Below are 24,104 nucleotides of genomic sequence, written 5' to 3'. Positions count from 1 at the left end.
GGGACACGTGTAGGTACTTGGTTAAATGTTTGTTCCAAGGAAAAAAATCCCGCCCCGGTCTCCAGCGCACGCCTCCTGCTGAAGGCACCGAACCAGCTCCCTGGGTCCCGTAAATCATCCTCAGGCCATGGCCTACGAAATCAGCTGGCTTACGACTCGGGTAATAAAAATGTGAAGGGAGTCTTCCAACGTTTTCCAATGCTAGAAGAAACAGAATCCGCAAACGGCACTTTCAGAGAACAGGGAGGACTGCGGCCGCTCTCCAACTCCTCAGCAGCGACAGGAAAGGGAGGGCAGGGAAAAGCGCGGGAGGGGTTTCACCACCCCGAAGTGGGACACGGCCCTGGTGCGGCACTGGTTCGCACACATGCATACCCCAGGGTGGTACCAGACATGGATGAAATACATCATTGCGTGGCTGCTACGGAGGAAGAAGTTTTGAAACCTTAACTCGTGCTTCAACCAGTCCCTAAGGAGAAGGTCGTAACTCCCAGAGTTATCAACAAGCACTTTGCAGCTCCGCAGGAGTGAGGGAACGGCAGCATGGCAGCCTTCGTGATTAACCTTATTGGTAACAGCTTATTAAAATATCCAAGAGATGACAGGGATGAAAATTCACTGGTAGCCGCCCAACCCTTTGTACGCTGTTGGGACACAGCGATCCATCTGATGCAGGCAGCCATTTGGCTCACAGATTAGAAAGAATTTGCATGAACGGCTGAGAATTTTGACAGCAGTTGCGGAGCAGGGGTACGCGCACCAACAAAACCCGAACCAATTGCTACACTTTGCCTAGCCAGGTGAAGTTTCAAGGTGGGGATAGTTTGTACGAAGCTGAGCAAGTCACTGTGTGCGACAGGCATAATTACGCAGAGATAAGTTAATGCACTCCACAAGAAGCACAGCGCAGAGGTTGCCAAGCGGCATTTACATCTGTTTTAAAACAGCAGTATTACAAAATGCAAATTATCTAGTATCACATGAAAATACAAGGGAAGGTTATTTATTCAGCAGACTTTGAATAACCAGCATCTGTTTTAAAAGGCAGGTATAGCAAAATGTGATCTTAAGGTCTAGCTGCTGTCCCTTCCGAAGGCAGCTGATGACACCTCTCGATGCCGAGTCCCCACACAAGCCGTGTGCAGGTAGCCCATCGGGCCGCAGGGCCCCGGCAGTCTGTGCCTCATTTCTGACAACCCCGTCCACGTGTCTGGCATGTTTGAAAGCTGCTAACGCCGAGGACTGTTGCACAGCGAGCTCAGAGCAACCCACCCTGCCCGAGAAAAGCTCCGCTGGGTTCCTCCGTTTCCTCACCACCCGCTCAGCATGGCGACGGTCCAAGCCCTGCATCGGTCCCAAGAGACAGCACTTGTGCTTCTGCCAGACCCTCCGGCTGGCTTCTTCCAAAAGGCTTTTCTTGCTTTGATGAAGGAACTCGCAGCTCCCCCGGAAATTCTGTAATGGTGTACCCAAACCCCAACACCTTCTCATCTCATAGCCTTTCCTTTCTTCTACTTCTCTTTGTGCAAGGAGGGATGTGAAGCTGTACCAGGAGCCCAAGCCTGTGCTTGGAGTAGCTGCCTTTCAGGCACTCCGGTCCATGGCCTCAAACAAACTAAGGCATCATGTTTTCTCCCCGAACTGGTGGGAAGTGGCTCCGAAATCACACTACCCTGACACATACTCACGTTTTATTCATCTCTGAACGTTGTTTCAGCCAAATGAAGTGAAAAAAGACAAATGGTTTCTTTTTCTTTCACAAGTGAAAGTTTTACTCAAAGTTTCTCAAAAATTAGGCAGCAATGGAAGCACACCAGACTGAGAAGGTGAGGTGGCCAAAAGGGGCGCAGACGGTAACCATGTGCCATACGCTAAACCAATACTCCTTTTTTAGAAGAAATTGTTCACCAATGTACAGTGTGCTGAAATACTGACAGCATGTGCATTTTGGTCAGGACCAGGAAGCAGTAGACTTGTATCAGAAAGAACAACCTTCACGACTTCAGCTGAAAAGCTAAAAGCATCAGGAATACAAGCGCTGCAAGGAGCCACCCTGTGGCACCAGCAAGCTAAGGGAGCAGAGGGCAAGCCAGGGTAGGCAGTTGTGTGCGTTGACTTTTTTTTTCTTTTTTTTGAAACTCAAGCCAGCGGGAGTGACAAAAGCTGGAACTGGCCCAAACAGCCACTTTTGTGGCAGGGAACTCCTTAACTGAAGAACTGAAGCAGAAAAGCAGAGGGGCAGCAAGCTCCGGGAGCTCACGTCCACACGCCACTCACCTGCCAGGTCTTATAGGGGCAAAGCTCTCTGAAGGACGTCAGCATCCCCCGCTGCCTCACCCTCGGGAAACCAACAGCGACAAGGAGAATTAACACTACTCACAAAATTAATTCTTTTCTGTGGACGTTTTCTGATACAGTAACATCTCTCTGAACAAGGATAACAACATATAGCTCTCTCACAGCTAACTTAAGGACACAACCAAAGACTTTAAGGGGGGAATAGGTGGAAATGCCATCTGAGACAGCACACCGTGACTGCGGGCTGCGTGGGTGCATGCACAGTTGTGCACAGCTGCCCCAAACCTGCCTGCGCTCTCCCGCTCACGTCTCTCAGAAACGCTCCCTGGGGGCTGCCCCTTACCCATGACAACCCGGACAGCTGGAGGGCAGCACCCACTGGAGTGCCAGCGGCGTGGAGGGGACACACAGATCACTCTCCTTCGCAATCACAAACAGCCTCACTGTGTAGTGTACTGAAGCAAGAGGCAGGATCGCTCAGCCTTCCCTCTAAATACTGATCTAACAGGCCAGTGCCCAACTGCTCGCCTCAGCCCCCCCATTCCCATCATGACTGGAGACAAGACGCTCAGTCAGACAGCCCACCTCTTTAATCAGGAACAGTAGTGAGCTCTTATAAAAATGAGGCAACACTGGGGAACTGACCTACTCCTGAGGACGTTTGCGCTTGGACCATGACATAAACCAACAGTTTCACGGTGGGTTTTGTTTTCACCGTGCAGAAGCAGCATTAAGGACCCCCATTTCCATCTTTGACAGCTCAGCAGAACATGCCTCTTCTTATATGGAGAGACACAGCTATCATGGTGCTGACAATTGCTGACCTTTGTCCTTAATAAATGGAAGGCATCATATCTAAGAGTGAAGTCACGCACCCGATGAAACTATCAGCTGACATAAAAATACAGCAACTCATCTGCTCAGCAACACAAGCTGCCACCACCATCACTTCCTTCTTACATACAAAGTTCAGTTCTCGGGCTCCACCCTGACTCAGAGCCGCCTGTAAAATTGGATCTGACTTGCCGAGAGGTCACGTCTCCTCACCATGAGCAGGACTTTCCACAGCAGCTATATTTTACCGGAACTTCCCAACGCGCAGCCCGGGGGAGGCAGGGAGGAAGGGAGGGAGGGAAACGCCACTGCAGTCACAGAGTTCACCTGCCGAGGAGGCGAGGCACTGACTTTCACGTTTCCATTCAGCTTTCCTTCAAGATAGATTTTGCAGAGCAGGTACTGAATAACTTGTTCCTTCTGTGGACTGGCGAGCAAGAGTGATCTGTCATGATTATTTCCTGGGTTCGCACACACGAAGAGCACCCAGGTGCGACATTCTCGGGTACAGTCAGAATACCTACGTGTGTAGTTGTTACTTGTTTTAAAATGTGAGGCAATTTAAAACCCACGGCCAAACACACATTTATAATAGCCTTGAAAAACACTTATAAACTTGGTTTTTTGCTACTTACATTCATCGAGAAAAAGATGCGTTTAAAATTGTAACAGTTTAAAGAAACAAATGCAGTAGGTAACGCCTTAAATGTCTTAAGTTTTATGACTTTTCCATGTATTTTTTGGTAAACGCTTCATAAAATTGCAAGTCAACAACAATTAAACCCCCGACCCCATTTACTTATATAGTTAAGTTTGATGTGGTTTCTCTCCGATCCCTTTTCTATTCTGAAAGAGGATGAACTAATAGGATGATACTGTTTTCTCATTAAGCTGAAGTCCACTCCCCTCCCTGCTTGGTAAACGTCTAGGAAGGGGACTGGGAGGGATCTGAAAAGACCATCTGGTGTCCCCCCCGGCCGCACAAAGACAGGGTAAAGTAGCCCCAATCCCCAACAGATGTTTGTCTAACCTGTTCTTAGAAACCCTCCGTGAGCAGATACCCCAGCTTCCTAAGTAGCTTGTTCTGGAATTTCACTGTAACGATTTAAAAGTTGTTGTTGCTTCTCCCCCCACTCCTAATATCCAGTTTAAATCATCCTCCCACACTCCTAATATCCAGTGCGAGGCATCTTCACTCTGTACAGATCTGATTTATCCCATCTTTTCCCCCAGAATCTAAAAACAGTTGATCAAACCTCTTTTAACCTTTTACACACTGGAAAATTTATCCAATTCCCTCTAAATATTATATTTCAGGCTCAGGATCCTCCCTTCCTTCACCGTTTCCTTTTATATTCTACTCTTATTTTTTCTTGCCCCATCCTGCACTTTATTTTTCAGCATAGAACATGAAACCGAAGGCAATGCTGCAGTTGAGGCACTTACCAGCACTTAGTGGAGTCATCTTTACATCTTTCTCTATGACTTACATATGCCACCTATTGATAAATCCTAAGAGAGCACTGCATTTTGCAAAAGTGTTGCATTGTCCCTCTCTATTTTGTTAGTGATTCTCTACAAACCCGATAACCACCTACCTTGATTTCTGCAAGAAATTGAAGATTGTTTTAATTGAATTTCACTTCTGCATTTAAGTTCATTTTGATTTCTGAGCTGATCATCCATAGCAGTCTCCATCCTCCCGGCTTGGTGTAATTGAGACATTTCTTATTCTGCATACATCTGCATTGCATCAGTCCATATTCTTCGTGTTTTCTTACGCCACATTTACCACAGTAGTGTCTCGGTGCCTTACAGCAGAGTAATTGGTGACATCTTTTCTGCCTCTCTCCTCCCTCTCTGTCTTTTCCTCCCTCTCTCCAGAAGGGCAAGTGTCGAAAATTTAGTTTCAGAAGGATATAGGGACATCCATAACACTGTACCTTTACAGAGAGGAGAAAAAGTAAAATAAATTGTTCCTTTCACTATTTCAGACCCACCCCAGAAAATAGTCTCACATACAGTCAAGTTTAAAGCTTATCAGATTTCTGCCAGGACAGAATAGCAAAGTTGTCCGCTGTGCTCTTCATTTCATTGGCACAGAACACTGGAAGAGATGGGCTAAAACCAAATATGAATCAATACTGTATGGAAACAGGATAATATGGAGGAAAAGGATAACATGCTCACACCGTAGCCTGCATTGGCACTGTACTGTGGGTCCTGGGTTGTTCAAAAAGTACATTCAGCAAACATGTAAAGGCTTAAACTTACTTGTACGATCTTCACAGTTTCTCACAATCCAGACAAACACGCCTCCCTTGCACAGCACTCCACTGCAAGAAAAAAAAAACAATTGCCTGGCTAAGAAGAGTTTGATCATCAAAGTATTTAAAACAACGCACTGTTAATTGAATCTTACAAATATTACGTGTAAACTGAATTTAACAAAACATACTCTGATAATACCAGCTTACAGATAGAGGAACACCTCACTTCACATATTTCACAGGAGAAACGTTAGATCTGATTCCACGAGATGCGTATTGTCATTCGCACTGATGTGGAAGTAGAGGTGTTCAATACCGCTGAGTGCCAATGGTGAAGGAATACATCTAGAGCCACAGGTCAGTGTTAAAAGCACCACCACCAGCAGCAGCAGACACCTCATTTCGTACCCCTCCATTCTACACCTTTTCTGCTTCTGTCCTGTGTAAATAGCTAAAAAATTTGCCTTACCCTTAAAGAGGAACACTTCAGCTCTGCAGCGCTGAGGCAGCTCCCCTGGAAACCTGCCAGAAACTCACCTTTTCGATGCCCAAGTTTGTTTATACTTTGGATATCACAATCAACTTACACGATCATTATATTTATTGTACATTCTTGGCAGATGGACGGGACCTGCTTATTTCAGTTAAGGCAGGAAGACCTCATGTCTTCACCTTGTGGTGGCAGAGGAGGGAGAGGATGTGCGCTGCATCTGTAACCCCACAGGTAACACTTCGCAGGCCGCACACTAAGAACGGCTGCACTGAACGGTGCAACTTTTAAGCTATGGACCAACTCTTTTCACTCTTAAAAAACGCAAGCCAGAACATGCTGGTTTTTTTGCACTGAGAGCACAGACCACTGCTATCAAGATCACAGATCAAGTGGTATCCCAGATATCACTGCTTCTAAACTGGCAGGATTTTACTTCACCCTCTTCTACAGCTTCACAGAAAAGATGTAAAACAGTTGCTAGAAGATAAAGACAACAGATACAGTAGCACTGATATTTACTGTTTAATCTTTGGTGTAGTAGGTTACCAACCTGACGTTTGGGTCAGAACACTGCGTACGCTGTCAGGTTTTTGTGTTCAATAAATTATCTACAGTACACCATGGCCACCTTGCATTCTGTAGGGAAACAAGGAAGGCTGGCAAGGGAGCTAAAAAGCCCAAACAAGGTGGCAGCCTTATTCGTGCCAACTTCTTAGAAACCAAGTTTCATGACATATAAAAGCTTAAAAAATTTAAGTTACATTTGCTGTTGCATGACCACTGTAAGTTGATGGGCTAAATTATATATAAGGAAGCTCCCCAAAACATTTACATGTCAATGAAACAATGTAAGTAAAAGGTAGATATCTTAATACTTTGGCCAAGTGACCAAAACCCTCCTACATTTGTAGGTTAGTCTGAAAGGCAGGTAGTTCCCAGGGCCTGGATGAAAGGGAATTGCAGCAGGATGGAGGGAGGAGCAGGAAAAGGCCACTTCCACCTGGAGCTGCTTTTTATAAGCCTCCTCACTACCAAAAAGGCAATCCCAGTGCTTACAAGGATTGCCCCGTGGGAGCCCTGCTGACAAAAGCACAAATACATGGTTTATTCTTGATCCTGAGGAAAAAAAAAACCAGGAGAGCCTTCAGAGGAATAACGAGAGGGATCATCTGTTCAGTTCAATGCGCTGGAAAGACATTTTTCTGTCACAACTCTTCACAGAGGTTTAAGGCTAGCAAGCCGCAGATTCCCAAACACAGAAGCAGCAGCAGTTGTTGCAATAAAAGGATCAGTGTACCTGGGCTTCAGATTTTTGTCAAGCAGAAAATATAATTATACTTCAAAGTTCTCCAGCGCCAAAGACAGCACCACATCTAATGCTTTATGCTGTCCTAGGTCTTTTTTACATATTTATACAAAGGCACAACGGTATCGGAAGGGTTATCATCAAAGCCACTACTAGGTCCTTCAACTTTCCTACCAATCCCTAGAAACAGTCTACCAAAAAAAAAAAACCACACACACACACACACACAAAAGTACTGAAAAAATTACAGGCGATACACATTTTTAAACCCTCACTGTTCTTTCCCCTAGTCTAAATGCCATAAAATCCCCATGGCTTTAAATGCTGTAAGAATTTTAAGCCTATCACTCACCTCAAATCATAAGTTTTACTACACATTTTTCACCCCCTTTAAAAACGAAAACCCAGATTCAGCTTTTAGCAGAAGTGAGACTATTGCTTCACCATGATTAGATATAAGCAAAGGAAAACAAACAAACGAACTTGGGGCCTAATGTTGTCGACATTTGTTCCATACACAGCGCTTTACTCAGTACCCCTCAGCACTAGCACACGTGGTGGTTTTGCCAGATCATGGCCTTGTTTTAGTATAACACAATCAAGATAATTTTTACAAGGTCAGAAAGTTGGAATAAGAGGAAACAAAACCCAGGCCAGTTGTGTCTGGAATCAATTAGGCTTATGTGCTTTTCAGATGCTGCTTGTCTTTCTATTAAATAGATTTCGGTGTATACATACTATTAGTGTGTACCTAAAGGTACGCATTGCAATGCATTTCTCCATTTATTTAAACCCACCTAAACTAGGGACACCAGGAGGTCAGAAAAAAGGAGAAGAGGTGTTCATCTGTGAGCGTTGAAACGGTTTTGCTTTGAGTTTGCAGTTTAGTTATCTGCCTCCTCAATGACAAACTGCTCAGAAGGGCCAAACGTCCAGGCATGCCTGTGGTGGGCTCTACCCGTCCAAAAAGCAAATTAAAACTGAAGGAGCCGTCCAGGCAAATACCGACTATGCCCACTGCCAACTTCTAAGCACGTCCCTGGGTGTTAAGATTTAGAGCAATAAGAAACGGGTATTTTATCTCTGTAAGATGAAACTTTACTGTCAAAGCATCGTATTTAGTAAGGAATCATCCACAGAAGACTTTAATTAACAAAAAGTTGACTTTATGGGGAATTCCCGTTTTCTCTATGGTTTTTTTTTTTTCCTCTAGATGAGGCCAGTCTTGATCATACTAAAATTAACGCCTTTATCAGTACAGAAGGCATGTGCAGAGAGATAAAACCCAGAGAGATTGTTGCTGCATTCACAAGTAAAATAGGTGAGAGTAAAAATGTTTACTTGTTGCTAATGCTGTGAAAAAAATTTACAGGCATCAAAGTTCAATTGTCTAACCAATTAAAGATCAAAATATTTACCTCACTGCTTCTTTTTTCACCTTCATTTTGCCAAGTACAAAAATAAAGTGAAATAAAGCGTTCTTCCTCCACTGTGGTAACTTTTCAATGTAATAAGTTGAAATTATTTCGGGGATAGCATTATAAATAGTAAAATGCAGTGAGAGAAGTTAAACCCCTCAACTTTCCTATTATTTTTCTAAGCAGAATAGCTATGTTGTGTCTTCACTGTAAATAGCCAGTCGCAGAGCTGGCTTGATACACCAGCCAGGCCGGCAAGGCTTCAGCTGGAGCTGGGTCAGAGGAGGGACTCTGGGACGGGCTCCAGGCAGCTTCTGCGGGGGAAGGAAGGGGGAGCCGCAGGCTGGGCTGCCCTTGCAGTGACCACAAGAAACCCTGCACCAGGTTGCAGGGAATAGTTTTACTGCTGAAGTCACTCCTCACACAGCCCTCCCACGTCTCCTTGCACTCACAGAGCCGCGTGGCTCCACGCTGACGCAGCAAGGGGAGAACGCACACCGCCAGCGAGGCTGCGTGCAGCAAGCGTTCGTTGGAACAGGCAAATGCAGCAGCAAGGAAAGTCCCCCGGGATGGTCTGAAGAAGCGGCCTGGCTTCAATGTGCCACCAGCTGCCGCGGCTGTTGTAACGCCAGGGGATCGGGCGCCGTGTACAAAGCGCTGACCTCACTTCGCGCCCCTTCCTCTCGGTTCGGAGCGGGCGCCTCACGCCTGTCGGCGCTCGGGCTCCAGCAGGAAATCTCACCTTTTAAGGGTCAACCTTCTTTGCCGGCCTGAGCTTTGGGCGCGCTCCTGCGCAGCGCCCTTGGAGGCGCGAGCCACGCGTCGCCTCCCGGCGGGGTCGGCTTAACCAGGCCCGAAACCTCGGGCCGTTCCTTCGAGCTACCGCTACCTGTCACAGAAACCGCCGCGGGACGCCCAGCCAGGCTTGTGCGGGCGCCGCGGGCACAGGCCGACGCAGCGCCTCGGGGGGATCCGGGAGCAGATCGGGGAAGGGGTCCCGAAGATCCCGCCCCGGCCCCAGCCGAGGGTCACCGCCAGCCAGCCGCCCCGGGTCACCCCCTCACAGGGCCGCGGCCCAGCGCGCCGGTGCCCACGCGCCCGCGCTGCTCGGAGCGGCCCCTTGGGGCGGCGGGGACCGGCCAGCAGCCGGGGACGGGGGATCCGCGTGGGGGGTGGGGTGGTGTAAATTGCAGCCCCTCCCCCCGCGGGCCCGAGGTTGCCGTGGCGACGGCCGCGCTCAGCTCCCGGGCCACTCCCCATCCCCCCCAGGGCTGCGAGGGAGGCACCGGCCCGGTACGGCCCGCCCCTCCCCCCCCGGGGAACCCCCGCCCCGCCCAACCCCTCCCGCCGCTACGGTCGCGGGGGCGGCCGCCCCTCCCCCCCGACTCCGCCCGACGTCACCGCGGCCGGGCTTTCCTTCCCCTGACGGTGGCGGCACGGCCGCGCTGATTGGGCACGGCCGCCGGCCAATGACAAGCGCCGCCCCCTCAATCGCGTCCCGCCCCCCTCCCTCCAGCAGCACCTTTTCCCCCATACCGGTACCGCCGCGGAGTGGAGCGTGGTGGGTGCTGGCCTGTGCCCTCCGCTCCCGGCGCGGGGAAGCGACCCGGCCCGGCTGCCCCAGCCCGTCGCGGCCGGGCGGGAGGGCCTCGGGGGCCCCTTGCCGAGACCCGGCGGGACGCCCCATCAGGGCCGGACTCCGTTGGGGCAGCCGCATGCGGGGCCGGCAGCCGCATGCGGGGCCTGCCGCCGCTCCCGCACCCGTTTAACTTAAGTCTACGTGGGGGCTTATTTATTTCGGTTTAATAGGTATTTATGGTACGTTAGTCTGGGCCTGTTCCTAATCAGTCCGAGCTAAACCCAAACAACGCAGTTTTACATCAGCCCCAGAGCAACCACGGAGGCCTCAGCCCCAACCGAACAGGTTTTTACCTCACGCCTGCGGCTGCACCGGCCTCGGCTGCGGAGTGGGCAAGCCCCGGTGCACCAGGGTGGCGGGCGGATAGCTCAGCTTGGGCTGCGGTGTTCTGGCCTCCCGCCATCCCCACCGCATTGACTGCTGTCACACTGGCAAAGGTGAAAGTGTGTGAAGCACAACAGCCTTCCCCAGCGGCAGGGAGAAAGGGGAAGTTAGGCACGTGGATATTGGGGTAGGCTTTTTTTTCATTTTCTGTCCTGGCTTATGGTAGTCAGGAGCACATGGTCGTCGTAACAAGCCACAGCGCTGGGAGGAAGAATTACCTCATGAAATTGCAAGCGCTTTCCAAGCAAAGGTGGAGTCTGGAGCAAACAGCAGATCCAGCTGATAGCGGCTGATAAGCCTGGGGAGTATCGCATTGCTGCTTTGCATACCTCAAAGAGAGCCTAGGTCCTTGTGGAGCAGGAAGAGACAGCTCTAACCGACTGGCTCCCAGCACCCAGATAACAAGAGAGGTCTCCACCTTCCTGCAGCAAGCACGCTTCTTCCTTGGCTCACGAGGCAATAGTTTCAGTAGCAGCTTTTCCTTTACTGCAACCCTAAATGGATCCTCTTTGCATTTGATGGGCAACACTAACTTTAGAACTTAAGAGCTCATCTGACATTGAAGAACTGCTTTGCACCTTGCATAGCAACTGCATTAAACTGGAAAGCCAGTAGGACGGAATAAAGTTACGTACACCTTCAAAATAAAGCCCAAAACAAACAAAAAACCTCCACTGCTCAGATTGCGTTCAGCCAAAAAAATTTGCTGACCGGCAACTACATTTCTTTTCTGTGTTTGTACTGAAGCCTTTCTACTGCCAGCAGATGACTGAGGAGAGAGGGTGTAGTGGCCTCCCCGCAGGCCTGTCAGTAAGGCAAACCTTCAGCCTAGCCCTCCGTGCCCAGGGTTCGTACTGCCAGCTATGGCTATCCAGCCTTCTGCAGCACGCCTACACCAGGCACAGCTCGGCCAGCTTCCTCACACATCCCGTACCTCTCCCGCACCCTCAGCAGAGCTAAATAGGTGGGTCTGTGACCAACTACCTATATGTTAAATTTATATAGTAGCATCGTTATAAGGAAACATCTCTTCGTCCAAAGCGGACAAACTAAAGCTTTTTTTACCAGTGACAGTTAATAAAGCTCTTACAGTTCCCTATTCTTCTGAAAATATGCTGCTCCTTTCCTTGAATCATTCCCCCCAAACAGACACACACCCCCAAAACAACTAGGAAAGGAAAAGGTGGGAGAAGTAACAAAAAGGAAGAGAAGATGTGAAGAAATATACAAGAAACAAGACACAGAGCTTTGGAGACTGGAAATAAAACAGACTGAGACCTGGATAGGAATCCAGAGAAAATGCCGAAGTATTAATTTCTGGTGCACGGTGGTCAGTCCTGCAGGCCAGTGCTGTGACTTAACTGTATAAGCTAGATTTTCTTCAGCGGTAATGATGCCCTTTTCTATATATAAAGCCGTGTAACTTCAAAGAAAGACACCTCAGTCAGAATTGCAATACTGCAGCTATTTTACTTCACAAACTTCATTTCTGCTTCATAGAAACAGCTGTGGGAGGCACCGCAGGCATTTTAGTTACTGTCCAAGAATGTTTTACTTGGGAGATCAGAGTTGAACCACATGAGGCAAGGAGAATCCGCACAGCCTGCCCGCGAGATTTTTGTACACCACTGATGCTGACAGACCTTCGTCGGTGACCAGTTAGTTTAGGTATGTCAGTCACACTTTGCTTAGAGGTGCTGGGTTAGCTCTCAGGGATACCAGAAACAAATTCTTTTTTGTCCTGGTATTCTCTGTCTCGAGTACGTTTGACATGAACCTAACCAGCAACCCACAAGTAAGGTCCTCACAAATTAAAATATCATAGAAAAAAAAAACCTGCTTCCAACTCCATTCAAGACAAAGCTTTTCTGCATTTGCATACAGTGATCCCAGACAGGTATTTTTTGAGCCAGCACTTAACAAGTTAATTTCCCCCAGGCCCTCCACTGCTGTTCTGTTCCCACCTGTCCTCCTTAAAGCACACATACACGTCCTCAAATTCTGGAAGCCGCCTCAGCTCCCGTCCTAGCAGTGCCAACACCCACCTGGCAATAGGGCGCCCAAACTCAAAAGCTCCTTCCTCACAGCCAGCCCAGCGCTACGCTTCTCGAGCAGGAGCAGCAGCGCCTTCCCAGACGTAGGTGGCAGCGTTCAGCTGCCGGGTAGCGCTTCCTAAACCAACAGCCTTCATGGGAGACAGCCAGCAACCCCATGGGTTTTTGCCTTCCTCAGTACCCTTCTTATTTAACTGTTTTCTAAGTTGCATTATTTCAAACGTTTCATGCATCTGAAGATGTTTTCCCAAGCCACAAATCTGAGAGCATCCTGTTTACTTGGCTATTTTAACCTGGATGATGTTAAATTGACAATTGGTAGAATTGTACCTTGGTCTCTTCTGAGCTGGCCTCTCGCTTAGGGATTTTCTTGCCTTCCAGTATTTTGTGTGTAACTCTAGGAAAAGTAAACAGTCAGTTTCAGTTAGTCTGACACGTGGTACTGGGCTTCGCTTAAGTAAGAAAGGCTAATTAGAGCCTGCTATAATTTACACCAAATGTACACTAGTCCCAACCATCAGCAAGATTCTGCCCAATATAAACATTTATCCCTCTGACTCTTTAAAGAAGGTCGTAACTGTGCTGCGAGTGGAAGAAAACACAGAGAACATTAATGGACTGATTCATCAACATTCATGCTGCCATGGACAATTTCACAAGAACTGTAACTCCGGATAGGAATTTAAATGGCTGTACAGACAGTGTAGTAGACTGGCCTCTAAACAGGCTTCCAAACAGATTTTCCCTATGCCTTATTTCACCTCTACGTCACACAGTTAAATCCCATGTCTGAGTATCAGATAAGCATTCCAGTTTATTTGTCAGAACAAGTTTTCGGAAATACTCACCACCACGACAGGGAGAGTTGCAGTACTGAAGTTTGCAACCAAACACAACTTTTAAAAAACTTATTTTTAAGTGAACAGTGTACCTGAGGGTATAGACTAGTGATTTCTTTGATCAGCGCTCCCATGACGACAGCATACATTTTTAGACTGGGGCACAACTGAATGCGGAGATGCTGGTTTTGCCTTCTCCAGCTTGGATCCCCCGCGGTAAGGCCGCTCCAGCAACAATCTCCTTCCTCAAGCCAATCCTAAAGCAGGAACGCTCCCCCCACCTCCTCCAGCTGCTAAGCAAAGAATAAACTTTCAGCGCCGCCCCTCCTTTATTGGAAGGGGAATAGGGTAATACACTGTAATTGGTTTTCCATGTTTGCCAAGAGTCTGTTTCCTCTTATCATCCACAATATTTAACATAAGTCTTGTAATAGTTCCAAAAATAATAAAATCTGTCCCAAGAATAAAAATGATAGATCCACAACATGCTGCTCTTTTGTCATGGTCTTGGTTTCGTAACATTCTGTTAGTAGTTTTTATTGCCTAATGTTGTGGTTTCTTTCATATGCAGCAGACCCAGTAAAGACATTTCATCAGCTACTTACACAGCAGCAGCCTGGATTATTTACAAATGGAGATTTCAGTACCGTATTAAAATAAATCACCACTGCATACTGTTAAAGTCACACTGCAGTCATATGGCAGAAGAAAACCCAGGATTCTAAGGGGAGGAACATTAAGTTTATACAAATCACAAGTATGATACCAGCAAACAAATTTATTACGATATCCAAATAAAACCTGTCAGCCCTCCTTCTTCTCCCCTACCACCTCCCATGCAATAGTAGAAGAGGAATAGGCAAATTATATCCCCCCCACATGCAAGACAGCACACGCGGTATGTGTAACGAGTAACAGGACCCATGCAATGCTTCCGTCGTGATTTTGCATCATGCAGCAAGACAGTACATCCCTCTCTCCCGCTGCCCCACCCTTCCATCCCCAAAGCAGTGCCCCATGTTGGGCAAACTCCCTCACGCGTAGGCGTAACATATGTGGAGCAGTGAAGACTGAGAGCAGCACTTTGCTCGCCGGACTCAGTTTGAATGAAAGACTACCACAACAGGCAAGACAAAAAAGGAGGTAATACACAAGAGAAATTTGATTTAGGTGGGGTGGGGAGGAGCCCCACAAACAAAAAAACCCAGAAGAAAGCTGTAGGACAATCAGTAGCATCAAAAGAGTAGACCATACAGAGGACTCACCATCTCAGGCTTCAGCGTTTACAAAAGCAATACCCCACCGGTAACAACATTGAGAAAAATGCAGGCACACTGGGGTGCCCTCATTTCAAATGATTACTTAAAGAAATCCTTTAATGCCCCAAAATAGTCTTATAATATTTCTAAGTTTTTTTAATACCCATTTTTCACTCAGATTCAGTTTAACTGTAACTTAGAGCCCGGTAAGAGGTTCTCCTTTCTTTCCAAGAACAGAATTAGTGCTCTAACAGTCACAGGCAAACTCTTAAGGCAGAAACAACTTTCCCAAGTTAAATGTATGCCATTGAGCCTAAAACTAATCTGCCCCTTCTAACCCCACCAATATATGAATACTGCAGTTGAAGGCTCTTCAACTAGTCAGCAACACGGTGAACCAAGTGTCACAGAAAGTGTACCGCAGCAGAAAGGAGACCTCCCTGGAGCAGGGAATGGAGCGCTCTCCTCCTGCTAGGGGCTTCAGCCAGCCTCGCATGATTTTAGCTTACCGTGTTTTGGCAGTCATTTACCTTAAGTCACAGCTGAGTCTGATCTTGCACAAAAATAAATCAGAATGATTGAAGCCAACAGAAACACACAGATACAAGATTGAGGGGCAGTGTTAATCTTCCTTAAATGACTGCCAAAGTTCCTGGAGCATCTCATTTTAAGTAGAAATGAGAGAGACAAGTCTTAAAATCATGCTTAGAGGATTTGTCACTCCAAATTTACTCTTTTATAAGTTAACTATGGTTTTTTTACCATATGCTAAACTGGGAGTACAGGGAAACTGCACTGTGGTACGATTTTTCAGTATCAATGGTAGTCTTACATTACATATAACAGCTGTACAAGTTGCTGAGGAATAATGAAATGTTTTAATTCTTTGGTTATGAAAATGCAACCAATAAAAGCAACTGGAATTGAACACAAAAGGTAGGCAAGTTATCAGTCATGTACAAGTAAAACTGAAACCTGTGAAAGAACCTTGTAAAGCACAGGCTCTAGAAGCAAAGCCTGCAGCTAGGTTCTGTGCTATATAATTTTCAAACTCTAATAGGATAAAATAGAATCAGTGGCTTCTCAAAAAAAAACAACCAAACAAAACCAGACACACATAAAAAAACCAAACCAAAAAAACCCACCCAACAGAAAAACCCAACACTAAAATATACAGCCTTCTAACTGGCAAGAAAAGGCATATGCATGCAGAAAGCTTGTGACAAAGAGCCAGGCAAAAATGCAAGGAAACTTCAGTTTTGCTCCAGTTCCTCTTTGAAAGTACCAAGTTTGCACAGTTTAAGGCTGGCATGTAAGCCAGGACCAAAAAAATCAATATGCACACCTGACTACAGTAAGTCACGGCACATTCCTCCTGCCCTTTACACCCCCACCCCACCCCCGAAAAATGCTGGTGGCTCTTTGCTGTAATAGCCCTAGATTCTGGTCAATTCTATACATCTTCCATGCTTTCAGAAAATGAGCGGCTGTCAGAAGCTTTAGCTTTGTAAATCATTACCACTTAAAAGAGCATGCATTTTTGTTCTTCTCAGGATACAAATTCCCCTCCTCTGCTCCCTTCACAGGGGCGATTTTTACAGCTAGGAGAGTTACTCCCGTCTGTAATGTAGCTGAGGCTGCTATAGCAGCGCATGCTTTTCTCCCATCTCAAGCAACTGAGTTTCTGCAGTGTTGCCAGTTCCAAAAAATCTTCAAGCAGTTAATTCGAGCAAGTGCTCTTGTTCGTTCATTCCTTCTTGTGAGCATCTAGTTACCACAAGCCTGTTTTCCTTCACCATCAATGCAATTCAGTCCTACAGTTTTGCTGTCATGCAGCACCATTTTCAAACTTCAACTGAAACAAGAAATGTTTGTGTTTTATAAATGCAAAGATCATATAATTAACAGTTAATAGCTGAAAGTATGTAAATGACGTATCCTCTTAAGAATTTAAATAGTTGAAAAAGTTACATTGCATTGCTTGTAACGCTCCTGAATGTGGAAGAAAGGTCTGAGGTTGGCAACTAATGCAAATCCTCATCGGTTGTCCCTTCCCCCAGACACAAACAAAAGGTTCCACAGGTTTTTTTTTTAAACTTTATTTAATCTCAGAACCACTGCTATGTTACACCCGTCAGGCTGAAGTTTATTCACTTCCGATGTTGAAGTTCTGACAATAAGAATGGATGACACAAGGATCCATGTCCCCCAGCGCTGTGTTGCAGTCAGTATTGGTCCAGTAAGACAAAAGTTTTGCAGTCACGCCCCCCCCCCCCCCCCTTTTTTTAATACATGAAGCATGGCCTAGCATTAGCATCACCCTTTTATCTGCAATTTATATAAATAGGATGAGGTGGAAACTCAGTTGTTTCCTTATTCGTAGGAAAAGTGACATGAATATTCTGTACTTGAACAAATAAACACTTAAACACAGGATTTTGTTTAGCACTGTTGCAACCCTTTCATTTGAGGCAAAACATTCACCCCTGCCCGACCACCACCGTAATAAGTACCAAAGCATTTCTAGTTTTGAATTTCATCAAGATTTCCAAAGTGGCAGATTTTATTTTCACACCCTCTTCACAATAGACAAGATGCTTACCATATATTTAGGATTACAAGTTGTCACTAAAAGAAAACTTTACACAACCACTGTACATTTAGGTTGGAAAACTGTCCTTGCATGAAAAATATACCTAGAAATCAAGTGGTAAACAAGAAAAAACCATTAAGATTAACATTTTTATAATGTGCCATTTTAAATTTATCAACTCCTCCTCTATTTGTCATTCATACTCTGTTTTTACCTATAGCATTCGTTAAGGCAAACAGCTAATCCATTTCTGAAGAGGTGCTGTGGAAATTGTGGACAAACAGCAAACACTTGGCATTAAAATAGATATCACGTTTGTAGCCTCTAGTAATATACATTAAGCATTTCTCTTGGACTTCAAGATAATGACAGGGGAGGATGAACATGCTAACAATGTCAAAAAGGCTTAAAATTTAGCGTCCAAGCAACTTCTATTAATGCTTCTGTAGTTTTCAAGCTCTAAGTAGTATAGAATTTATGCAAATGCATTAAAGAATTCTAGCTTGGCAAGTACACCCAAGCAGGTTATTAAACTATATATACAGAAAGTGATAAATACAGAATTAAAAGAGTCCTTCCGCTTTTCTTTATAGCCTTGAAAATCGACAAAAAACTTGAGGACAGCTCTACAATATTAAACATTAGGTAACCGCAGGAGCTGGGAAACCTAACTACACAAACTGATTAAAATACTCAGATGACTTTGTAGTGTTTAATACAATTCAGTTCGTAGTCAAGGGCACAAGACAACATTTAACAAAAATAATCACATCAATTGACTTAGAAATCAAATGTAAATAGATATGAATACAATCTCCAAAATCTGTCTTTAAGTGAACATTAACCATTTATTCAAAGTTATACAAGAATTTGAAGGATAAAGTCTTCTTCTGCAACAGGAAACTGACTTACAAGTTTCATGTCTCAGTTGAATTGAAGTGGAGGCGAGCAGGGCGGAGGGGGAGGGAAGGGTGAACAAACAAGTTAGTAGGCCCCATCCAGGCAGCTAGAAAGTAAAAACAGGCTCAACAGCAGCCTCCTCCAGCTTGTTGTCCTCCCTGATTGCCTGCAAGTGTTGCGTTAGTAGCCGCGTGTTGAGGGCCAATTTTTATGCCATTTGCCTGAAATGAAGTTTAATACACAGTGTAAATATTTTAGAACCCTAATATACTTGAAAAGCTTTTTTTAGAAGATCATATAGCAAGTTCTCTTAGCGTGTGTAACAAATATAGCAAAGTTTATATATTTCTTCTAGCAACATGTCTTCCTTTAGATTTAATCACCGAAGATGCTTTCCTTCTCATTTAAACTTTATCCCTGTGTTAAATCCTGTACCTTAAACTTCTAATGCAAAAACACAGAGCAAGAGTTGTATTTAAATACTACTTGGCATAAAGCTTTAAAAATACATAGCATTTGCTAGGAACGCATAACCTCTCCCCTCTCACCAAAATCTCCATTAGTTTAATAGTTTAATATAAAACTTTTCCTCTCTAGACAGCATTTCTTTCTGTGTTGAATCAGCTGTAGAGGCTAAGGGCATACGAGTGTTCTGTGTCATCAATAATTTCTATGATCCCGAAAGACATGGCTACTTGCCAAGAACCCACACACAGCGTAGCTCTTTCATTCATCAAAATCACACTTATATCTTAACCCTCACTCCCTCAAGTGGATTTTACCTAAAAATACAGCACTTTTCTCAAAGTAATACAGTAGCTTCAGAAATTAAGCTCTTAAGGAAACTTTGTGTCACAGTAAATCTCAGATTTATAGTGCTTGGCAGTTGTTCTGCAACAGTAGTAGCCTTGGGGTTTCTGGCACTAGCTCAGTATTGACAGCAGCTGATGTGGTTTCTTTTCGCTCTTTGACTCCTCTTTAATAAAAAGCATGCCCTATGGCTCATTGGTTTTGCCCCCTCTGGGCTGATAGCAACTTCTTGAGGAATCAAGGAGCCAGACTTGGCGTAAAGCCAAATAAATAGCACGGACTGTTGGCTCTTGACAGCATATTGCAATCAAAGCTCCATAAGGCACAGTAAAGCAGTCAGCTACTATATGAAACTCGACAGATACAATGAGCATGCTTTTTCAGACACTCTGATTACTGCCCAATTTATATTGCACTACCGAGTGCATTTACTTCGGCAAAGGTGTTGGAGAAAATTTTACGTTTTTCACCACTAAACTGAATTCAAAACGTCTTTCACCAAAACACCAGACAAACACACATTTTTCCAGTCAGAAGTCGTGTATTTGAAGAATTACTACTCAAGTCTTATTTAGCTACAAGTTCCCTAATGCATATACTTTGCATGCTACTGAAGTTTCTCATTATTTCCTGTCTGAAGTCATAACAGCATTATTTTTAATAGTCTAAATTTTCTCTTGTTGAAATACATTAAGCAGAAAGAGGTGAAGCTATTTAAAAGAGTCCTGCACATTCCCTCACTACACCTTGAACAATTCTGCAAGGACTATCACGCTTAAGACGGCGTCAGACTGACAGTCCCACTCAGAGAATGCACCTATTCACAGAACAGATACACACCAGAGCAGTGGTGCAGATTTTCACATGTGGTTTCGCTAAGAACCTCAGCAACAATATCATTTGGACATGCAGGACAAAACAAAAACAAAACCCCTGGGCATCAGAAAGGACTGACCACATTGTCAAATTTAAACCTTGTGGTGTGACTTTATGTGAATGTTAACTGAGAACTTATACGATCCTAACATTTCTATTTCCTACTACGGAATTTGAATCTGCTTTTTCTATGGCCTCTCTCCTAATTGCTCAAGATTTTCAACAGCACAATCATTTCAAAATTCAAGAGACACATTATAGGTCTTTCTAGGTTCTTGCATTACAAAAGTGCTCCCTGCTCCACCTCCCCACCCCCACCCCAAAGAAGCAAAGAGACAGGCCCCGATAATCTGTAATTTCAGTAATGTGCATAGGCAAAATGGCTAATCTTTTATTCCCCACAGAATCCAGCCACCTAAACCAGGAACATTTCAAAAGTCTTTTATGTAACTCTCAAAGCAATCCCTCCCCTACACTGGACAGCTCATGGAGTGCATCTGGCATATCAACATGGTCTCCCATTTACATAGTGGAAAATTATCTTTGAAAACAGATGACACCATATGGAGAAGTGGATGAAAGTGGATTTTCTTCTCTTTTGGGGATTTATATTATTTTGTGATGCTTCATGGATGGATAGGGTCACTTATTTTAATCCATTTTTATCACAATGCCAGACAATTGTATACCCAAATGGAACAGACAAATATCTTACTGTCCAGCCTTCTAGGGAAGGTGAATTTTGTACATTTAAAAAAACAATCAGAAAGTGTTCAGAGTACTAAAAGTTACCTCATTATTAATGTCAAAAACGCCTTCCTGGATTTTCTCGTAGATCTCCTTTGCAGTGTTAATAAATGCCTAGAATAGAGGGGAAAAAAAAACCACAAACACAATGAATGCGATATCCTTTGGTATAAGATGCACTAATTGGAATCCAATCTCACATGCAGTTGTTTCAGCAAGACTTTTCTTCCTGACCTCAGCAGAAACAGGTATGACAGCAGCATCCTGTAACCTACCCTGAGATAGCAATGGATCACACGCTGTTTACAAAAACAGTGGCATTTTCATAACATCTGTATTCTACAATCTGCTGTCCAGTAATTACAGGGGAAAAGTGGTTTTTAAGATATATAAATTACTTCTAAATTATTTATTTCTGACCCTTATGGATAGATTGTGTGGCAGATGGTTTCCCCTACCCTTAATATCTTTGTAATAGGCCACTCTAGATTAGAGCGCTTAGCAACATAAAACCACAGGGTACTTACAATGATGATGTAAGGATGCTGTCTGCTGGATGAAACCTTATGCTATCATTTAATATTCACCTAATTTTAAGAACAACGTATTCTCTTTAATTAATCTTGCACACAATAGACAATAGGCATCAATAATAGAAACGAGAGGCCCCAGGTTTTATTATGATTTCTGAAAATCTATTATTTTAATTCAGAGAAAAGACTGACATTCAGGTCTGAAAAAGTGAATGATATAAATATTTTTGGTTAAAGTTTACAGTCAGTGATTCCATTCTTCATCTCTTATTTAACTTCGTAGGTCAAGTAATGCCTAAAATAATCTATAATTTAAGAGGTGATTAACAGCAGCTAATAATTACAATCTATATCAAACATACAGTTCTTTTTGTTTTAAAATACCAACAGCATGCAATCATATGAGATATGCTATCTTCTGCACAAGCCTATTACAGCAAATACAGATCTAATTCAAATATAAAAAAGTAAACAGGGTTCATGGAGAGGAACAAATCATACCTTCCCTCATTTCTACACTGGAAGCATTTGACTGCTGAACTTGCCACCAGAGCTTTGTTTCCTAATTAACAGGACTGATATGTTTTCACCTTTAAAGGCCTTACAGCTCCCCAGAGTAATCAATCTACTGCAGCTCAATTACTGCACCAAGCACACACCACAGCCAGTGAAGGAGACTTGAACGACTGCAGCAGGAGCAGAAAGATATGAATATGCATAAACTCTAAGTGGGTGATCGAATCATCACAGAGGGTCATGAGAATTTGCAGCAAAATAATGAGAAGAATTAATCATTGCAGATTCACAAGGCACTTAGGAAGCAAGTTCGTTTTTCAAACATGCGTTAGAGTTGAGGAGAAAAATTGGCTTTCAGCCAACTACGAATTGATTCGAATTCCTCAGAAATTTAAGTTTTCAACGTAAGAAAAAAAGTCAAACTTATCTTCATTTCTGATAACACACTAATTATTGTAATGGCCTCATACACGGGCCTACTGAAAGGTATAAGTCAAACTTTGGATATTCACACAGCTGGAATCCGTGAGGATGCTTGCTTGCTATTTCAGTGGGACATTAAACAGAACTTGAAGTCTTAAAAATGTGTTATGATAACTTCATGTAAACAAGTACTTAACAATTGGCACTGCTAACAGTTCCAGAAGATGCTGGCTAAGTACGCCTAGGCTCTTGGAATTAATTTCACGAGAATTATATTAGATCTATAAAAATTACTTTAGACCAACAAAACTAGAATTTTAGCAGGCTACAAACTCCAAACTAACACAACGGAGTATAAAATAGCTTCTGGATGATACACTCAAGAACAGATCACTGCATGAACGCATCTATCCTCACAAAAAATGGAATGCCCTGGAAAACATAGTGTGGTTGTAATGACACAATCAGTGTGTAGCTATTACACATGTACTGTAAAAAAAAACAACCAACATACTGAGTTCAGTACAGTCTATTTTAAACATATTGCCGAAGAAACTGTTGATCTGAAAAATCCAACTAGTCCATTGATCTCAGTTCTATCATTTTACTTGTCTTGATAAGACAAAATCTACCACATTCCCATCAGTGATTCTAGTGCACCACGTCTTAGTGTTAAAACAGCACGTACAGCTATTCTGCATGGCAAGATGCCAGGCTGCACTGGGTCACATATAAATAATTCCTATTTGAAAACAGTGGTTTGAGAAGAACATAGCACATAATAAACATACCTCATGTTTTCTTCAGTTGGTATGGATTCTGAAAAATTACTATTAATCAGCCATGAAAAGAGACTTGCATCCCTTGAGACTTCCATTTGTTCCTTGCATCCATGTATTTTAAGTTAGCTTACACTTCAAAGTGTGAGTGGACTCAAAATAACCACCTGAGAACTTTACTGAAAACAGCAGTCTACTCGCTTTAAGAACATCGTATCAGATTTTGGCACTGCATGCTAGTGCCCCAATTAGCAAGGACAAGAAGGTGAACTTGGTATAATTGACTACTTCTAAAAACCTCTTTTAATACTGCACGTTCTAAGTCTTATCTGGAACACGCAGTATACTATAAACTCTCAATTATTTATGGGCAGTTTATCCTATTTGCAGATTAACTGAGCCATGGATGCAGAAAGACAGAGCAGTTGCCCCTCAAATCCAGTTTGGATTTATTAGACCATGTGCAGGGGACTGAAGCACACAGCTGTAGCACTTCACACGCCAGCTTGGATCCAGGTGCAGTTTAGCCACTTCCACATGACACAAGACCTCGACCAGTAAGCCCTCATGGACTCGGCTGGCGGCCTACCAAGCCTACTGCGGCTGCACTCTTACATTCCCATAACACTGCTGTTACTAAAACACTATACGAAGATACTTGAGCACTTCCACCCCACATCAGCTCCAGTCCAGGTTTGTTTTCACCACCCCAGGAGTGGCAGTACCAGATTCAATCTGGATTTATACTCAGTCACCTGAAAGATGGCAAGGCCCTAGTACACAGTATCGCCATTATTCATGGAAGGAGGAGTTAGGCTTTTGCAAAAACAGTATGTTAGACTTCTAAATATAAAAATTTTGAACCCTATTTTATGAAAATTAAAACAATGTAACTTCAGGACAATGTCTACATTTAAGGTTTAACTCTGGACTTTACTCTTTCTAAACAATAAATTACTGATGCTTTTATGCATGAGACTACTGAATGTATCTGTACCACAGCATTAAAAAACACCATTGTGTACAAGTTATTCAGTGATTTTTTTTTAATATAACATGTTTTTAAATTGTGTTCATATTATAACTAGGTTCTCAAATAATAGCAGGAAAATTACATTAGTGTCCAAGTGGGA

At 44.0% G+C, this 24,104-nt stretch overlaps 1 protein-coding gene and 1 long non-coding RNA gene across 2 annotated transcripts in view; both read right to left on the bottom strand.

The window, feature by feature from the left end:
• Positions 1 to 906: 906 nt before the first annotated feature.
• Positions 907 to 9,737, bottom strand: LOC142053441 (uncharacterized). Its single transcript, XR_012659222.1, has 4 exons — positions 9,362 to 9,737; positions 5,407 to 5,468; positions 4,731 to 5,075; positions 907 to 3,652 (listed from the first exon to the last, which is right to left on the bottom strand). It is a non-coding gene; the product is annotated as an uncharacterized LOC142053441 (long non-coding RNA).
• Positions 9,738 to 16,877: 7,140 nt separating this feature from the next.
• RAB2A (RAB2A, member RAS oncogene family) overlaps positions 16,878 to 24,104 on the bottom strand; it is a 45,504-nt gene continuing 38,277 nt past the window's right edge. Inside the window, exons 8-9 of the mRNA XM_075085090.1 lie at positions 20,766 to 20,834; positions 16,878 to 18,508 (exon numbers count right to left, since the gene is read on the bottom strand). Of these exons, the coding sequence (XP_074941191.1) occupies positions 18,413 to 18,508; positions 20,766 to 20,834 (165 nt within the window). The 3' untranslated portion in view covers positions 16,878 to 18,412. The remainder of the gene's footprint in view (positions 18,509 to 20,765; positions 20,835 to 24,104) is intronic.

This window comes from Phalacrocorax aristotelis, chromosome 2, assembly GCF_949628215.1.
Source record: "Phalacrocorax aristotelis chromosome 2, bGulAri2.1, whole genome shotgun sequence".
Taxonomy (NCBI): Eukaryota; Metazoa; Chordata; class Aves; order Suliformes; family Phalacrocoracidae; genus Phalacrocorax; species Phalacrocorax aristotelis.
The sequence above is the reverse complement of the archived record's forward strand: the minus strand, read 5'-3'. Positions and strand labels throughout refer to the sequence as shown.